The following is a 15,947-nucleotide window of genomic DNA, read 5'->3' on the forward strand; positions in this document are numbered from 1 at the left end:
TTTGCCGAACTGCTGCTGTTTCGATGAACTGAACTGTATTATCTAGTACTCCCTCCGTTCCAAATTACTCATCGTGGTTTTAGTTTTAGTTCTTGAACTAAAACCACGACGAGTAATTTGGAACGGAGGGAGTATTATGTTACCTGAACCGATGTTCTGCTCTGTTCTCTGCCTGAAGAAATTGGGCTCTGTTCTTTGTTCTCTGAGTCGCGACGGCTGAACCCATGTTCTACTCTGAACCATTGCTGGGCTCGTAGCTACCGGCGGTAAAGAAGCCCACTTTATTGAGGTGTCAGATGGGGTCGTCGGAGGGGGCAGAGGAGGCTGTCAAAGGGGGCCGTCGGTGGGGCGAGTGAGCCGTCGAATTCGGGGCGGAGGGAGTAGCCGGAGGTGGTGGAGAGGGCCTTCGAGGCCGTTTTCTCCATCGCACGCCGCCGGACTGAGATCACCCTAGAGGTGCGGCCGGCGCTGCTGGCCGTAGGATTGATTTGGACGGTGGATGGTTGGGGGGCAATGCGCGCGGAGACTTGAGACCACAGCAAGGCACTGGATCTCGGCCCGAGCGGCGGCGGGCGGCGAAGACGGCGCGGGCGCTCGCCATTGCTGCGGCCCGTGGGAGGATGAAGCTTTCGAGGGTTTGTATTAAGCTCGTCCTCCGTCGGAACAGAAATCATATACTGATCATCAAGGTTCGATTCAGAACTGATGCGGCATCAGCTTTGTTTTTCTTCATCAATGACACATTGACATTCCAATCAGGAACACGACAGGAGACCATATTGGTCGCAACCATGTGTTCCCATCTCATCAGCATCAAACCTATGTGCAACTAAATCCACATAGGTTGATAGATACCGTCGCGCCAATTCCTACCGGAAGCATATCTACAGTAGTACTCAGGTCAAATGGTAGATCAGATCTATGGGAGTAAGTCTTGACTGCCCTCCATTGTACAAAGCAAATGGTAGATCAGATCACTTGGTATCAGCTTACAAAATTCCATCAGCTTCATGCACAAGTAGGCCTACTTGCTGAAGACTGTTCAGTTTGGTCAGTTAACATTGGTAGCACCGGTTACCTCTGTACAATCATGTTACCGGTCGTCGCCATTAAGCGCGGTTCGGGTGTGGTGTTGCCACTTGCTCAACGCTGCTATAATTTGCATATACCCTGCTCTTGTTCTCTTCCCACCAGCACTGAGCTGCCTTCTCGCCAAAATGCTTCCGACTGCAGACCGAGATTATCACATAAGTATAGTGGCAGCTAAATAATAATCATCAACGGTAACAGGTAAGGCTTCATAGTTTTCACCTGAATCTTATCCGCCTTATGTCTTTCCTTCCACCAGGGGATACGGCAAGTGTGACATACACCCCTCGCTCAATCTGCTCTATAACACCCTCAACAGGAGTGTCCACGGAGTCTGCTTCGGTGGTGTAGCCATCACGGTCGAATGTTCTGGCGATATTTCGATGACTTAAAGATCCATCTGTGGCACCTGGTGACGGTGCTTGTTCCGGGATGCTATTAGGTGTCATCTTTGAGTTCTCTGGTTGCTGGCCAACTGAAAGTTTCGCTGACAAGGCATTACACTGCACAGTTTACAACGGCCGAACAGGTCATATATCAAGGGGGAGCAATGAGTGATCCATCATGCAGCATATGAGTTATCTGTTACCGGAAAAGAAACTACCAATACCGTGTAATGAGGTTACATGGAGATCATACCTGATTAGTCAGAACCTTTATGATATCTTTGGCAGCTTTACACTTTGCAGCCTCATCCCTAACAATGAGCCATGTTTCATCAAGTCTTTGTTTGTACACTTGGACTACAAGATTTTTCTGTTGGCATTGCTCTGCAAGAGCCGTGACCTGGTTGAACAACAATAATAATATCAGCGTTCTTCAGTTCTCAAAGGGGGGAACAATTAATTTGCTCAGCAATGGAAAAAGAATTACCTGTGAGCGCAACTGCTTTACTTCGTCCGTGAGTATTCTTTCCATCATACTCATTTCATCTCTCTGGCTATCAGTAGACTGTCGCAAAGGGTTTCCAGCCTTCAGCCCTACAGCATCATGCATTCTTTGGGAAAAAGAGACGCCAGACATCTGATTATTTGGTACCAGCTGATGTCTGAAATTATCTTGTGCTGATATAAATTTGGCGGGACACTCAACTTGCCCCCATCTTTCAGTTTTCACTTGGATTGGAACGGCAGAGTCCACATTTCTTTGATTGGGACCTTGTACTGAAGCCATCTTTTCGACAATGAGGTTTGCTTCCTTGAATAAACGTGACAACTTAGGCGTGTATGCCATTATTTCTGCTTTAAACATTTCTCCTTTGCTGATCTTTGGCTGTGGCTTGACTTCGCCAGAGTACAAGGCTTTCTCTAGTTGACAGAAACACACATCGCAGACACGATACCTTCTGTTCCTGTCTGGCGCAAGTGCTGCGTTTGCGGTCTTGTTACTGCTGCAGGAGTTGCAGAACATGGAACCACAGTTGTAACAGTTGTGTTTCTTTCTAGTAAAATTAAAAACCATCTGACATCTGCTGCATATGGGTTGGTCCTTCACTGAGATACCCTTATGCAAACAGATTGCAGCACTAAAATTGGAGCCACAAGCTATACTCTGAACTTGTCTACCTTCTAATGCCTCTACTAAAGTAGGAGAGCTCCTATTGGCATAGTCACCTAAACCAAGTTGTCCGTCCGCACCTTTACCCCAGGTGAAAACCTTTCCGTTCATAGTCAGCACGGCTACGTGGGAAGAACCAGATGATATCTCTGTCACAAACTCATTCTTAAGTACTCCTCCAACAGTGCAAACAGATTGACCATCTGCCTGTGGGTTCCCTAGTTGCCCATGTTTGGAACTTCCGATAGTAAATACCACCCCATTAGAAGTAAGCACAACAGTCAGAGCCATCCCGCATGAAACCTGAAGAAAATCATGACTGATGAGTGAATCGACGCATGTTGGTACAAGCTTCATCTTCTTGTCAGCATGACCCAGCTTCCCCTTATCTGCATCTCCCCATGTGAACAGGTTACCAATTGGAGCGTTGCACTTGACACTGCTCATTCCTTCAACAATGGCAGCTGTGTGCCATGGCCCGCATGCCACGGATTTCACCCGTAACCCTTTCAAGGACTCTACTTCTTTTGGCCTAGCAATTCCTTGTCTATCCCCATGACCAAGAACACCAAATGTTCCATCCCCATATGTGAATAGCTGACCAGAAGATGTTATAATAGCTGTGTGCCAGTCGCCACAGGCAATTTTCGACACAGAAATGTTGTCCATAGGGCCAAACAGTTTATGGGGTAACCATTGGTTCCTTCCATGCCAGTTATTCAACAGACCCAAGCCATGAGCTCCTTCACCCCATTCAAAAAGTTCGCCAGAAACTGTGACTGCACAGGTGTGCTTTGAACCAAATGCAACAGCCTTCACATGTACAGAGGCAAGGGACTCGACCATTTTAGGACACTGGGCGCTGTCATTTACCTTGTGTCCCAGTTTCCTGCCACTCTCCTTGCCCCAGGAGAAGACCTCCCCTTGCTTGGTTATTATGGCTGCATGATTCTCCCCGCAAGCAATGCTCTGTACATCGAGCATTTTGGTTGATCCCACTAACCTCGGAAGTGCCTTTGGAATATCTTCACTGTCTAATGCACTGCCAACAACATCACCCCAGAGAAAAACATCCTTCAGAGAATCCAGTCTGCATGCTGCACGGGGCCCTTCAAATGCTTTCACTTTAGGTGTTCGACTAATGGTCTGTGTCTTATGTTTGTTGTTAGCAACCAAAATGTCCTTCAAACTATGTCTAACTGGATTTGCCACCTTGGGACTAAGCCTCTCCAGGTAAGAGTCTACATCAGAAAATGTTCGCTGTCTTTGGTAAAATAATGCTTCCGAGCAATCAAGGTAACCACCAAATAAATCTTTCTGTGTCATCCTAGGACTCCCATAAGATGGATATACCTTCAAGAAGAAATTCATTAACGAAGAATCAATCCACAGAGGACACTACAAAATGACAGAGAACATCCAGCAAAATATCTACACACTTAAGCATTAACGACTCTTAAGATGCCACTCCTTTTGAAAAAATACAGTTCAGTGGTAAGTGCAATAATTTATATGCGGATATTTATTGATACCAATTGCACTTATCATGCTAACTGGAGAGAGAATGGTTTGTTGAAATTGACACACCTCAGTAGTAGAACCTAAGAATGTTGTGTTTGTCCATTGGACCATGCCCTGAATCCAAAGTTTAGATAGACCTAGTTGACCACATGAATCTTTCTGAAACGAAAATAAAGTTCACTTAGATATCACCATGTAAGTGCTGGAACTAACCTGCTTGTGCCTGGGTGTGTCGTGCACAGCTGATAGCTTGCTCTTTCGCTGGATATAACTGCGGGGAGTACTTGTGCAACTGGTCATCTGCCTGCTGCTCTTTGACCCAACTGATGAAAATGGACTAGAAGGACCCGATATTAAGGCTGTCAGACCAAGATGCCAGCACTCAGCTTGATCTCTGTCTCTGCAGATCTGGGTCAGCATGGTTTTTAGAAGATGTGATAGTAGTGATGATCAATGGACACTAACATCCTACAAATGAACTGATGTAATATCTGGCAAGGGATATACCAAGTCGAGTGAGCACTCGCCATTTCTGTATACGAGTGACAAGGATTGATGTTCCTTCTCAGGCCAACGCTGACGATAAAAGTTTGTCTGCAAAATTCTGAGATCCTTAGAACTAGTGGTATATTATATGATACATAGATAACACAATAACTTGTTCAGGGTAAGGAATTACGTACAGTCTTCTGGCCAAGGATTACAGTTGACACAGAATTTAAGCTCAGGTGTTTCTCCCTGTCTTTCGAGTACCACACCAGTGTCTTCTCATCCTGCAAGAAGAAGAAGAATACTTTGTCATGACCGGAAGATGGATTTTAGTTGCATAGCGGTTCACCCTGCTACAGATTTATAGGTCATAGTGATAAACTAAAAGGAAAAGACCAAGCTGTATACTTCAGTTTGATTAGACCCATTTATTTACTGTCGAAACTTTAACAGCTAGTAGGTTAGTGACACCGATCGCGGTTGGGCATTTACAAAGAATAGAAATGCAAAACACTAGCTAGTAGGTGCAGATTAGTATATCAACCATAACTTTATTGCCTGCGAAACTCAGGAAAATCCCCATGACAGTGACAGATCTGTGTACTTGAGACAGTTTGAGCTGCGAAGTCCGCAGTCAAAATAGTAAAATGTATAATGATTGCGCTTGACATGCGAGTGACTGCAGAGGTCCAGAGGATGAGGGTAGCTTGTCTGCAGTAACTTAAATAATTTACATCCTATGCTCCCTGATTTAAATCCTCAGCTTTATACTACTCCTACATCAGCAGGAGGCAGAAAAATAGGAGTACTCACAGAAGACAGCCTGAAAGGGCAGAACTTGGGCTTCCCTCTCTTGCCACACTTGAGGAGATGCGCGCCCTTCTTGAGAGCAACAATGGCCTGGATAATAAGAGGAAGAACCAATCTGTCAGAATCAGATCACATTCTTGGCTCATCTAACCCGGGAATAATATGGAATCTGCAAATCTGACCAGTTTTGAAGTAAACAGAGAATGGTCAAGTCAAAGTAAAAAAAAGCATATCAGGCCTTTTAATAATCCACACAGTCTAAATCAGCCAAGAAATCTAAGAAATGGGTCCAAACAGATTCACGAGGGGATGGGAGGCCAGAAGGAAAATCGAGAAGGAAGAAGAACTTTTTACCCACCTGCTCAACACCCCTGGTTGGCATCCTCCCGTCGAAGCTCCCCGCCATTGCAAGCAGAAAAGGGGCAGATCAAGCAAGCAGATGGCAAGAAGTGGGATTGGGCCGTCGAATAACCAGCATTCGCCCGCACACCGCAGGTGACAGTCCTATGCCAAAGATTGATTGCAGTGAAGCGACTGAAAGAGAAGGTGGAGAACTAGCAGCGGGCGGGCGGGCGAGGAGGATGAATGAAAGGAAGAAAAAGGTGGAAAAATATGGGGCAATGGTTAGAAAAAGGAGATGGGTGTCTCTTGCAGCTGCAGGCGGAGCTGCTGCTGCAAAGGTGAGACGTTGGGGCATCGGCAGTTGGGCTTTTTGTCAGGGACACACGAGGCGTGCGGAGGCGTATACCGAGGAAAGGCGCGTCCGTGTCTTGTTTGGGGCAAGGCCGCAAGGGGACGTGGAGGAGCCGGCAAAACGTGAGCCGGAGACAGACCAATAATGTAATGTAGTCGTCCAAGAGTGAAAGAATCCATTACAAGTTACGAAAACGCTTGGATTAGTAGCAGGTCTCCGGTGGAATGGAATGGCTCACGAGACGCACACCGCCGCGTTGGAGGACGCGGCGGTTTTGGCCGGGTGTGCGTTAACAAATCGCCTCTCTTTAGTTAACGGTTGGCGATGTACGTAGATTCTATACGAGTGGACGGGAATGAGTCGAGTGTGGTGAGATAAAAAGTTTCCTTTCCACGGGGGATCCGATCCTGCTCCGCCGCACCGATGGCACCGGCGGTGGGCCGGCGACGGACGGCTCGTCGGCGTCGGTTGGGAGTAGTAGTGGTTGTGAGCTCGCCGCGGAGGAGAGCGCAGTGGATTCAGCTGAACGAAAAGGCGAGCGCGGGCGGCCGGCAGCATGATGCCCAGGGGGCCGAGGCGGAAAAGGCACTAGCCTGGACTGGACTGGACCGGACCGTACGGCCTCGCGCGCAACACATGACCCCCTGTCTCAAAGCGAACCGAGCCGTCGCTTTGCGTGCCGCGCCACCGTCGCCCGTTCAATACTCGCTCCTCCGACCAATACGTTACTGCTGCTGCCGCCTAGCCCCGGCAGTAGGCTCGTTTCTTTGTCTGAAAGATGGGCGGGTGGATGGATCTCTGCGCTGCGCAGCGCACATTCTTTCTCGTGTCCTGATACTCCTGTAGGCGTGAATGCGCCGAGCTATGGCGAGTCTGTTCCTGTTGCTAATAACTGGAGTTGCACGGAAACTGGACCATGGATGCAATGGCCAACTGGGTACAAAACGGTGGTGCGTGTGAGGGGCGCGCCCATGTGACCGGGGGTTCTCCCCTCTCCTCCTCCGCTGTCCGTCCAGTCCGCGGAGTGGGTGGACGACATGTTCCCCTGTCGAACCGGTTTTTGGCAGGGCGCGGGCATCAATTAAACGTTAACTAGCGGATGGATACTCACGCTACGGTCGCCGGTGCTGTGCTACGATGCTACTACCACTAGTGAGTACCCCCGCGGCCTAGCCATGTGCCACGATTCTGTAGGCTCTAGTATACACACACGCACATATATTTCTTCCTGTCTTTTTTACTCTGCATATTAGGTTTGGCTAAAGTCAATCTCATCCAACTTTGATCAAGTTTATACAAAAAAATATCAACATTCGCATAACAACACATTTATTATTAGATCCATCTTGAAATATATTTTCATATTATATTTATTAGATGTTATAAATGTTAATATTTTCTAATATAAATTTGATCAAACTTAATAAATTTTAACTTTAGGCAAAGCTAATGTGCGGAGTAAAAAGGACCAGAGAGAGTACTACTCAATCAGAGATACTGGTTTGAGTTCCTTGTTGACTTTGGTGGATGCGCTAACATGCAACCTCATCGCAACCACCTCTTGCTTTGGCGTGGTTAGCTAGCTCTGGGGCCGTCTTGCTCGTGTGGTGCACTGGTGCTGGGCAATCATGTGGGGTGGGGATGGGATTACGGGAAGGGGATGATGTACGCGCCGCTCTCATGCGTACGCCTGCAGCAGTGGAGTAACTGGCGGACAATTGGCGTATGCGCGTAAAAATGATACTCCTAGATCGCCAAATATCGGTGCACTGCACGTAGACCATGGCCCGAGACCGACTGGACTGTACTGACGAGCCAGATTCGCGACATCGACCGCCGACGACGGACGGACGGAGATACATTGTTGTACTGCGCGGGAGTGGCGGCACGCGCTAGCTGACACATATAAGCTGCGACGCGACCGGCACGCCCCGAGCCCATGGCACTGTCCGTGCCCCTCGGGCGCACCCACTATAGGCACCACTAGGCACGGCACGGCCCTCGTACGCCGACAACTCGGGCTGCGTGTGCTGCACCAGCCACCGGGGCTGCCAGTAGTACTACTTCTGTGTTCCTGGAGGCCGGCGCACGTTTGCATTACTAGCTCAGAGCGAGCGCGCGACACCAAACTCTAGCGGCTCCATATCGCCCTGATCTCCGCAATAATCATCATTACTGGAGTATTGCACTAATTAGTTCTCAAAAGGGTCATTCTCAGAAGATTTGGCTTGGTGATATAGCGCGTCCTCCATCCACTAAAATATTGACACCACATACATTTGTTACCTTCCACCACCGCCCACATACCCGTGCCACCTCCAAAGATCATACGGCCGTGATTCGGCCTCTGTCGGCCCTGTTGAGCTGTTCACGGACCTCCCACGCTTCGCCGTAGCCAGGTGCCTTCTTCCTGTGCCATCCGGTCGCGCCACCCCTTCTGCCGCGCTGCCTCAAGGTGTCCAATGACTTACTCGGATGTAAATTTTCACGACCTTTTATTGTATGTTTTGTTTAGCAAATTCATGCATAAGACATAAAATCTACATTATGTGTGGATGGATTAGATGGCAGAACTATTGTTTTTTTATTCATAGTCGGATCCAAGTTACGAGTCTAGCTAAGAGTGAAATCATGGATGCCGAAGAAGACGAGGCAATATTGATGGTCGATTAAGGGATAGCCTCATCCAGAACGAAGAAGAGGCGTTCGGGATCGCATGTTGGCCATCCGACATTTTGCCGGAACAAAATCAAAGACCACGAGCGACTAATGCTCGACTACTTTGTGTTAGGTTCTACATTCCCGCCATATGTGTTTCGGTGACGCTTTCACTGACCGAGCGGCTATTTTATAGAATCATCAATGACATGGAAGCCAACGAACCTTTCTTCAAACAACACAGAAATGCAGTCAGTCTCTTGGGTATTCCCCTTTTTAGAAGGTGACCGCGGTACTTCAGAGGATTGTCCATGGCTCTCCTGCAGATTAATGGGATGCGTTTTCAAATGGCCAAATATACAATCATCATGAAAGTGTTCGCTAACATTGTGGTGCGGTTTTATGGAGAGAAGTATGTGCGAGCACCCAATATTGAGGACACAGCTAGGCTTTTAGCGATACATGAAGCAAAAGGGGTGACCTGGGATGCTAAGGAGTGTTGACCGTGTGCGTTGGAAATAGAAGAATTTCCATGCATCTTTGCATGGCTAATTCATCCTGAATGCAAGGATCCAACCATAATTTTGAAAGCTTTTGCCTTTGAAGGTTTGTGGATGGTGTTGGAAATATGCCTTAGAGGCAATAATAAATTGGTTATTATTATATTTCCTTGTTCATGATAATCATTTATTATCCATGCTAGAATTGTATTGATAGGAAACTCAGATACATGTGTGGATACATAGACAACACCATGTCCCTAGTAAGCCTCTAGTTGACTAGCTCGTTGATCAATAAATGGTTACGGTTTCCTGACCATGGACATTGGATGTCGTTGATAACGGGATCACATCATTAGGAGAATGATGTGATGGACAAGACCCAATCCTAAGCCTAGCACAAGATCGTGTAGTTCGTTTGCTAAAGCTTTTCTAATGTCAAGTATCATTTCCTTAGACCAAGTGGAACGTGGTAGCAGCATCTACGATATAAAGTTTTGCGAAATACATAGGGATCTGAATATGGCAAGACCCGTTGACTACAACCTCTCTCACAACATAACATGATCAAACCCAGAACTCATTGAGTATTAATCACATAGTGATGTGAACTAGATTAGTGACTCTAGTAAACTCTTTGGATGTTGGTCACATGGCGATGTGACCTGTGAGTGTTAATCACATGGTGATGTGAACTAGATTATTGACTCCAGTGCAAGTGGGACACTGTTGGAAATATGCCCTAGAGGCAATAATAAATTGGTTATTATTATATTTCCTTGTTCATGATAATCGTTTATTATCCATGCTAGAATTGTATTGATAGGAAACTCAGATACATGTGTGGATACATAGACAACACCATGTCCCTAGTAAGCCTCTAGTTGACTAGCTCGTTGATCAATAAATGGTTACGGTTTCCTGACCATGGACATTGGATGTCGTTGATAACGGGATCACATCATTAGGAGAATGATGTGATGGACAAGACCCAATCCTAAGCCTAGCACAAGATCGTGTAGTTCGTTTGCTAAAGCTTTTCTAATGTCAAGTATCATTTCCTTAGACCATGAGATTGTGCAACTCCCGGATACCATAGGAGTGCTTTGGGTGTGACAAACGTCACAACGTAACTGGGTGGCTATAAAGGTTCACTACAGGTATCTCCGAAAGTGTCTGTTGGGTTGGCACGAATCGAGACTGCGATTTGTCACTCCGTGTAACGGAGAGGTATCTCTGGGCCCACTTGGTAGGACATCATTATAATGTGCACAATGTGACCAAGGAGTTGATCACGGGATGATGTGTTACGGAACGAGTAAAGAGACTTGCCGGTAACGAGATTGAACAAGGTATCGGGATACCGACGATCGAATCTCGGGCAAGTACAATACCGCTGGACAAAGGGAATTGAATACGGGATTGATTGAATCCTCGACATCGTGGTTCATCCGATGAGATCATCGTGGAACATGTGGGAGCCAACATGGGTATCCAGATCCCGCTGTTGGTTATTGGCCGGAGAGTTGTCTCGATCATGTCTGCATGGTTCCCGAACCCGTAGGGTCTACACACTTAAGGTTCAATGACGCTAGGGTTATTAGGAAGACTTGTATGTGATTACCGAATGTTGTTCGGAGTCCCGGATGAGATCCCGGACGTCAGGAGGAGTTCCGGAATGGTCCGGAGGTAAAGATTTATACATGGAAAGTTGTTGTTCGGGTTCCGGGAAAAGTTCGGTTTTTTCCGGTATTGTACCGGGAAGCTTCCGAAAGGTTCCGGAGGATTCCGGAGGGGTCCGGAGGTCCGGAAAATGTTCCACCACGTCCAATATAGCAGCATGGGCTGTAGGGGGGCGCCCTAACCTTAATGGGCCAAGGGCACCAGCCTCCCCAAGGCCCATGCGCATGGGAGAGGGGAAACCCTAAAGGGAAGGGCCTCCACTTGACTTGGGAGGCACTCCTTCCCCCCTTGGCCGCCGCTCCCAACCCTAGATGGGATCTAAGGGGGGCCGGCCCCCTCTCTCCCCACCTATAAATACTGGAGGGGTGGGAGGGCGGCCACACCCTTGAACCTGGCGCAGCCCCTCTGTTGGGTTTCGTAGTAATTTCAAAAAAATTCCTACGCACACGCAAGATCATGGTGATGCATAGCAACGAGAGGGGGAGAGTGTGATCTACGTACCCTTGTAGATCGACAACGGAAGCGTTAACTTGGTTGATGTAGTCGTACGTCTTCACGGCCCGACCTATCAAGCACCGAAACTACGGCACCTCCGAGTTCTAGCACACGTTCAGCTCGATGACGATCCCCGGACTCCGATCCAGCAAAGTGTCGGGGAAGAGTTCCGTCAGCACGATGGCGTGGTGACGATCTTGATGTACTACTGTCGCAGGGCTTCGCCTAAGCACCGCTACAATATTATCGAGGACTATGGTGGAAGGGGGCACCGCACACGGCTAAGAATATGATCACGTGGATCAACTTGTGTGTCTAGGGATGCCCCTTGCCTCCGTATATAAAGGATCCAAGGGGGGGGGGGTGCGGTCGGCCCTAGTAGGAGGCGTGCAGGAGGAGTCCTACTCCCCTCCCTTTCCTTGTCCAAGTAGGAGAGGGGGAAGGAGAGAAGAAAAAGGGGGGCGCCGCCCCTCCCTCCTTGTCCAATTCGGACTAGGGGGAGAGGGGGCGCGCGGCCTGCCCTGGCAGCCCCTCCTCTTCTCCACTTTAGGCCCATGAGGCCCATTAACCCCCCGGGGGGTTCCGGTAACCCCCCGGTGCTCCGGTTTTATCCGAAACTTCCCCAGAACACTTCCGGTGTCCGAATATAGCCGTCCAATATATCAATCTTTATGTCTCGACCATTTCGAGACTCCTCGTCATGTCCGTGATCACATCCGGGACTCCGAACTAACTTCGGTACATCAAAACTCATAAACTCATAATATAACTGTCATCGAAACCTTAAGCGTGCGGACCCTACGGGTTCGAGAACAATGTAGACATGACCGAGACACGTCTCCGGTCAATAACCAATAGCGGAACCTGGATGCTCATATTGGCTCCTACATATTCTACGAAGATCTTTTATCGGTCAGACCGCATAACAACATACATTGTTCCCTTTGTCATCGGTATGTTACTTGCCCGAGATTCGATCGTCGGTATCCCATACCTAGTTCAATCTCGTTACCGGCAAGTCTCTTTACTCGTTCCGTAATACATCATCTCACAACTAACTCATTAGTTGCAATGCTTGCAAGGCTTATGTGATGTGTATTACCGAGAGGGCCCAGAGATACCTCTCCGACAATCGGAGTGACAAATCCTAATCTCGAAATACGCCAACCCAACATGTACCTTTGGAGACACCTGTAGAGCACCTTTATAATCACTCATTTACGTTGTGACGTTTGGTAGCACACAAAGTGTTCCTCCGGCAAACGGGAGTTGCATAATCTCATAGTCATAGGAACATGTATAAGTCATGAAGAAAGCAATAGCAACATACTAAACGATCGGGTGCTAAGCTAATGGAATGGGTCATGTCAATCAGATCATTCACCTAATGATGTGATCCCATTAATCAAATAACAACTCTTTGTTTATGGTTAGGAAACATAACCATCTTTGATTAACGAGCTAGTCAAGTAGAGGCATACTAGTGACACTCTGTTTGTCTATGTATTCACACATGTATTATGTTTTCGGTTAATACAATTCTAGCATGAATAATAAACATTTATCATGATATAAGGAAATAAATAATAACTTTATTATTGCCTCTAGGGAATATTTCCTTCAGTCTCCCACTTGCATTAGAGTCAATAATCTAGATTACACAGTAATGATTCTAACACCCATGGAGCCTTGGTGCTGATCATGTTTTGCCTGTGGAAGAGGCTTAGTCAATGGGTCTGCAACATTCAGATCCGTATGTATCTTGCAAATCTCTATGTCTCCCACCTAGACTAGATCCCGGATGGAATTGAAGTGTCTTTTGATGTGCTTGGTTCTCTTGTGAAATCTGGATTCCTTTGCCAAGGCAATTGCACCAGTATTGTCACAAAAGATTTTCATTGGACCCGATGCACTAGGTATGACACCTAGATCGGATATGAACTCCTTCATCCAGACTCCTTCATTTGCTGCTTCCGAAGCAGCTATGTACTCCACTTCACATGTAGATCCCGCTACAACGCTTTGTTTAGAACTGCACCAACTGACGGCCCCACCGTTTAATGTAAACACGTATCCGGTTTGCGATTTAGAATCGTCCGGATCAGTGTCAAAGCTTGCATCAACGTAACCTTTTACGATGAGCTCTTTGTCACCTCCATATATGAGAAACATACCCTTAGTCCTTTTCAGGTATTTCAGGATGTACTTGACCGCTGTCCAGTGATCCACTCCTGGATCACTTTGGTACCTCTCTGCTAGACTTATAGCAAGGCACACATCAGGTCTGGTACACAACATTGCATACATGATAGAGCCTATGGCTGAAGCATAGGGAACATCTTTCATTTTCTCTCTATCTTCTGCAGTGGTCGGGCATTGAGTCTTACTCAACTTCACACCTTGTAACACAGGCAAGAACCCTTTCTTTGCTTGATTCATTTTGAACTTCTTCAAAACTTTGTCAAGGTATGTGCTTTGTGAAAGTCCAATTAAGCGTCTTGATCTATCTCTATAGATCTTAATGCCTAATATGTAAGCAGCTTCACCGAGGTCTTTCATTGAAAAACTCTTATTCAAGTATCCCTTTATGCTATCCAGAAATTCTATATCATTTCCAATTAGTAATATGTCATCCACATATAATATCAGAAATGCTACAGAGCTCCCACTCACTTTCTTGTAAATACAGGCTTCTCCAAAAGTCTGTATAAAACCAAATGCTTTGATCACACTATCAAAGCGTTTATTCCAACTCCGAGAGGCTTGCACCAGTCCATAAATGGATCGCTGGAGTTTGCACACTTTGTTAGCTCCCTTTGGATCGACAAAACCTTCTGGTTGCATCATATACAACTCTTCTTCCAGAAATCCATTCAGGAATGCAGTTTTGACATCCATCTGCCAAATTTCATAATCATAAAATGCGGCAATTGCTAACATGATTTGGACAGACTTAAGCATCGCTACGGGTGAGAAGGTCTCATCATAGTCAATCCCTTGAACTTGCCGAAAACCTTTTGCGACAAGTCGAGCTTTGTAGACAGTAATATTACCGTCAGCGTCAGTCTTCTTCTTGAAGATCCATTTATTATCAATTGCTTGCCGATCATCGGGCAAGTCAACCAAAGTCCATACTTTGTTCTCATACATGGATCCCATCTCAGATTTCATGGCTTCAAGCCATTTTGCGGAATCTGGGCTCACCATCGCTTCTTCATAGTTCGTAGGTTCATCATGATCTAGTAGCATGACTTCCAGAACAGGATTACCGTACCACTCTGGCGCGGATCTCACTCTGGTTGATCTACGAGGTTCAGTAGTATCTTGTTCTGAAGTTTCATGATCATCATCATTAGCTTCCTCACTAACTGGTGTAGGTGTCACTGAAACAGTTTTCTGTGATGCACTACTTTCCAATAAGGGAATAGGTACAGTTACCTCGTCAAGTTCTACTTTCCTCCCACTCACTTCTTTCGAGAGAAACTCCTTCTCTAGAAAGTTTCCGAATTTAGCAACAAAAGTCTTGCCTTCGGATCTGTGATAGAAGGTTTATCCAATAGTTTCCTTTGGATATCCTATGAAGACACATTTCTCCGATTTGGATTCGAGCTTATCAGGTTGAAACTTTTTCACATAAGCATCGCAGCCCCAAACTTTCAGAAACGACAACTTTGGTTTCTTGCCAAACCACAGTTCATAAGGCGTCGTCTCAACGGATTTTGATGGTGCCCTATTTAACATGAATGCGGCTGTCTCTAGAGCACAACCCCAAAATGATAGCGGTAATTCAGTAAGAGACATCATAGATCGCACCATATCTAGTAAAGTAAGATTACGACGTTCGGACACACCATTACGCTGTGGTGTTCCGGGTGGCGTGAGCTGCGAAACTATTCCACAATTTTTCAAATGTACACCAAACTCGTAACTCAAATATTCTCCTCCACGATCAGATCGTAGAAATTTTATTTTCTTGTTACGATGATTTTCTACTTCACTCTGAAATTCTTTGAACTTTCAAATGTTTTCAGACTTGTGTTTCATTAAGTAGATATACCCATATCTTCTTAAGTCATCTGTGAAGATGAGAAAATAACGATATCCGCCACGAGCCTCAATATTCATCGGACCACATACATCTGTATGTATGATTTCCAACAAATTTGTTGCTCTCTCCATAGTATCGGAGAACGGTGTTTTGGTCATCTTGCCCATGAGGCACGGTTCGCAAGTACCAAGTGATTCATAATCAAGTGGTTCCAAAAGTCCATCAGTATGGAGTTTCTTCATGCGCTTTACACCGATATGACCTAAACGGCAGTACCACAAATAAGTTGCACTATCATTATCAACTCTGCATCTTTTGGCTTCAACACTATGAATATGTGTGTCACTACTATCGAGATTCAATAAAAATAGACCACTCTTTAAGGGTGCATGACCATAAAAGA

General features: G+C 46.4%; 1 protein-coding gene across 2 annotated transcripts; it reads right to left on the reverse strand.

Annotated features, from left to right (window-relative positions):
• Window positions 1-621: 621 nt before the first annotated feature.
• On the reverse strand, window positions 622-6,291 carry LOC125539693 (PH, RCC1 and FYVE domains-containing protein 1). 2 transcript variants are annotated; one of them, XM_048703202.2, is made up of 10 exons: window positions 5,825-6,291; window positions 5,470-5,556; window positions 4,851-4,940; window positions 4,675-4,761; window positions 4,381-4,575; window positions 4,234-4,281; window positions 1,963-3,999; window positions 1,729-1,875; window positions 1,312-1,592; window positions 622-1,227 (listed from the first exon to the last, which is right to left on the reverse strand). In XM_048703202.2, the coding sequence occupies exons 1-10, from the start codon at window positions 5,870-5,872 to the stop codon at window positions 1,110-1,112; spliced, it is 3,138 nt and encodes a 1,045-aa protein (XP_048559159.2). In that variant the 5' UTR covers window positions 5,873-6,291; the 3' UTR covers window positions 622-1,109. The 2 variants fall into 2 exon arrangements, with proteins under 2 accessions (XP_048559159.2, XP_048559160.2); XM_048703203.2 differs by lacking the exon at window positions 4,234-4,281 and having other exon boundaries at window positions 5,825-6,289.
• Window positions 6,292-15,947: the final 9,656 nt, after the last annotated feature.

This window comes from Triticum urartu, chromosome 2A (genome assembly GCF_056163025.1).
Source record: "Triticum urartu cultivar PI428250 chromosome 2A, HENAU_Tu73, whole genome shotgun sequence".
NCBI lineage: Eukaryota > Viridiplantae > Streptophyta > Magnoliopsida > Poales > Poaceae > Triticum > Triticum urartu.

Excerpts from the sequence above, each read along its gene's own strand:
- LOC125539693 (XM_048703202.2), bottom strand. The coding sequence starts at position 5,872 with ATGGCGGGGAGCTTCGACGGGAGGATGCCAACCAGGGGTGTTGAGCAG. Across the intron at positions 4,941-5,469 it reads GCCCTTTCAGGCTGTCTTCT|GATGAGAAGACACTGGTGTG; the intron begins GTGAGTACTCCT and ends TTCTTCTTGCAG. Across the intron at positions 4,000-4,233 it reads TCTTAGGTTCTACTACTGAG|GTATATCCATCTTATGGGAG; the intron begins GTGTGTCAATTT and ends TTCTTCTTGAAG.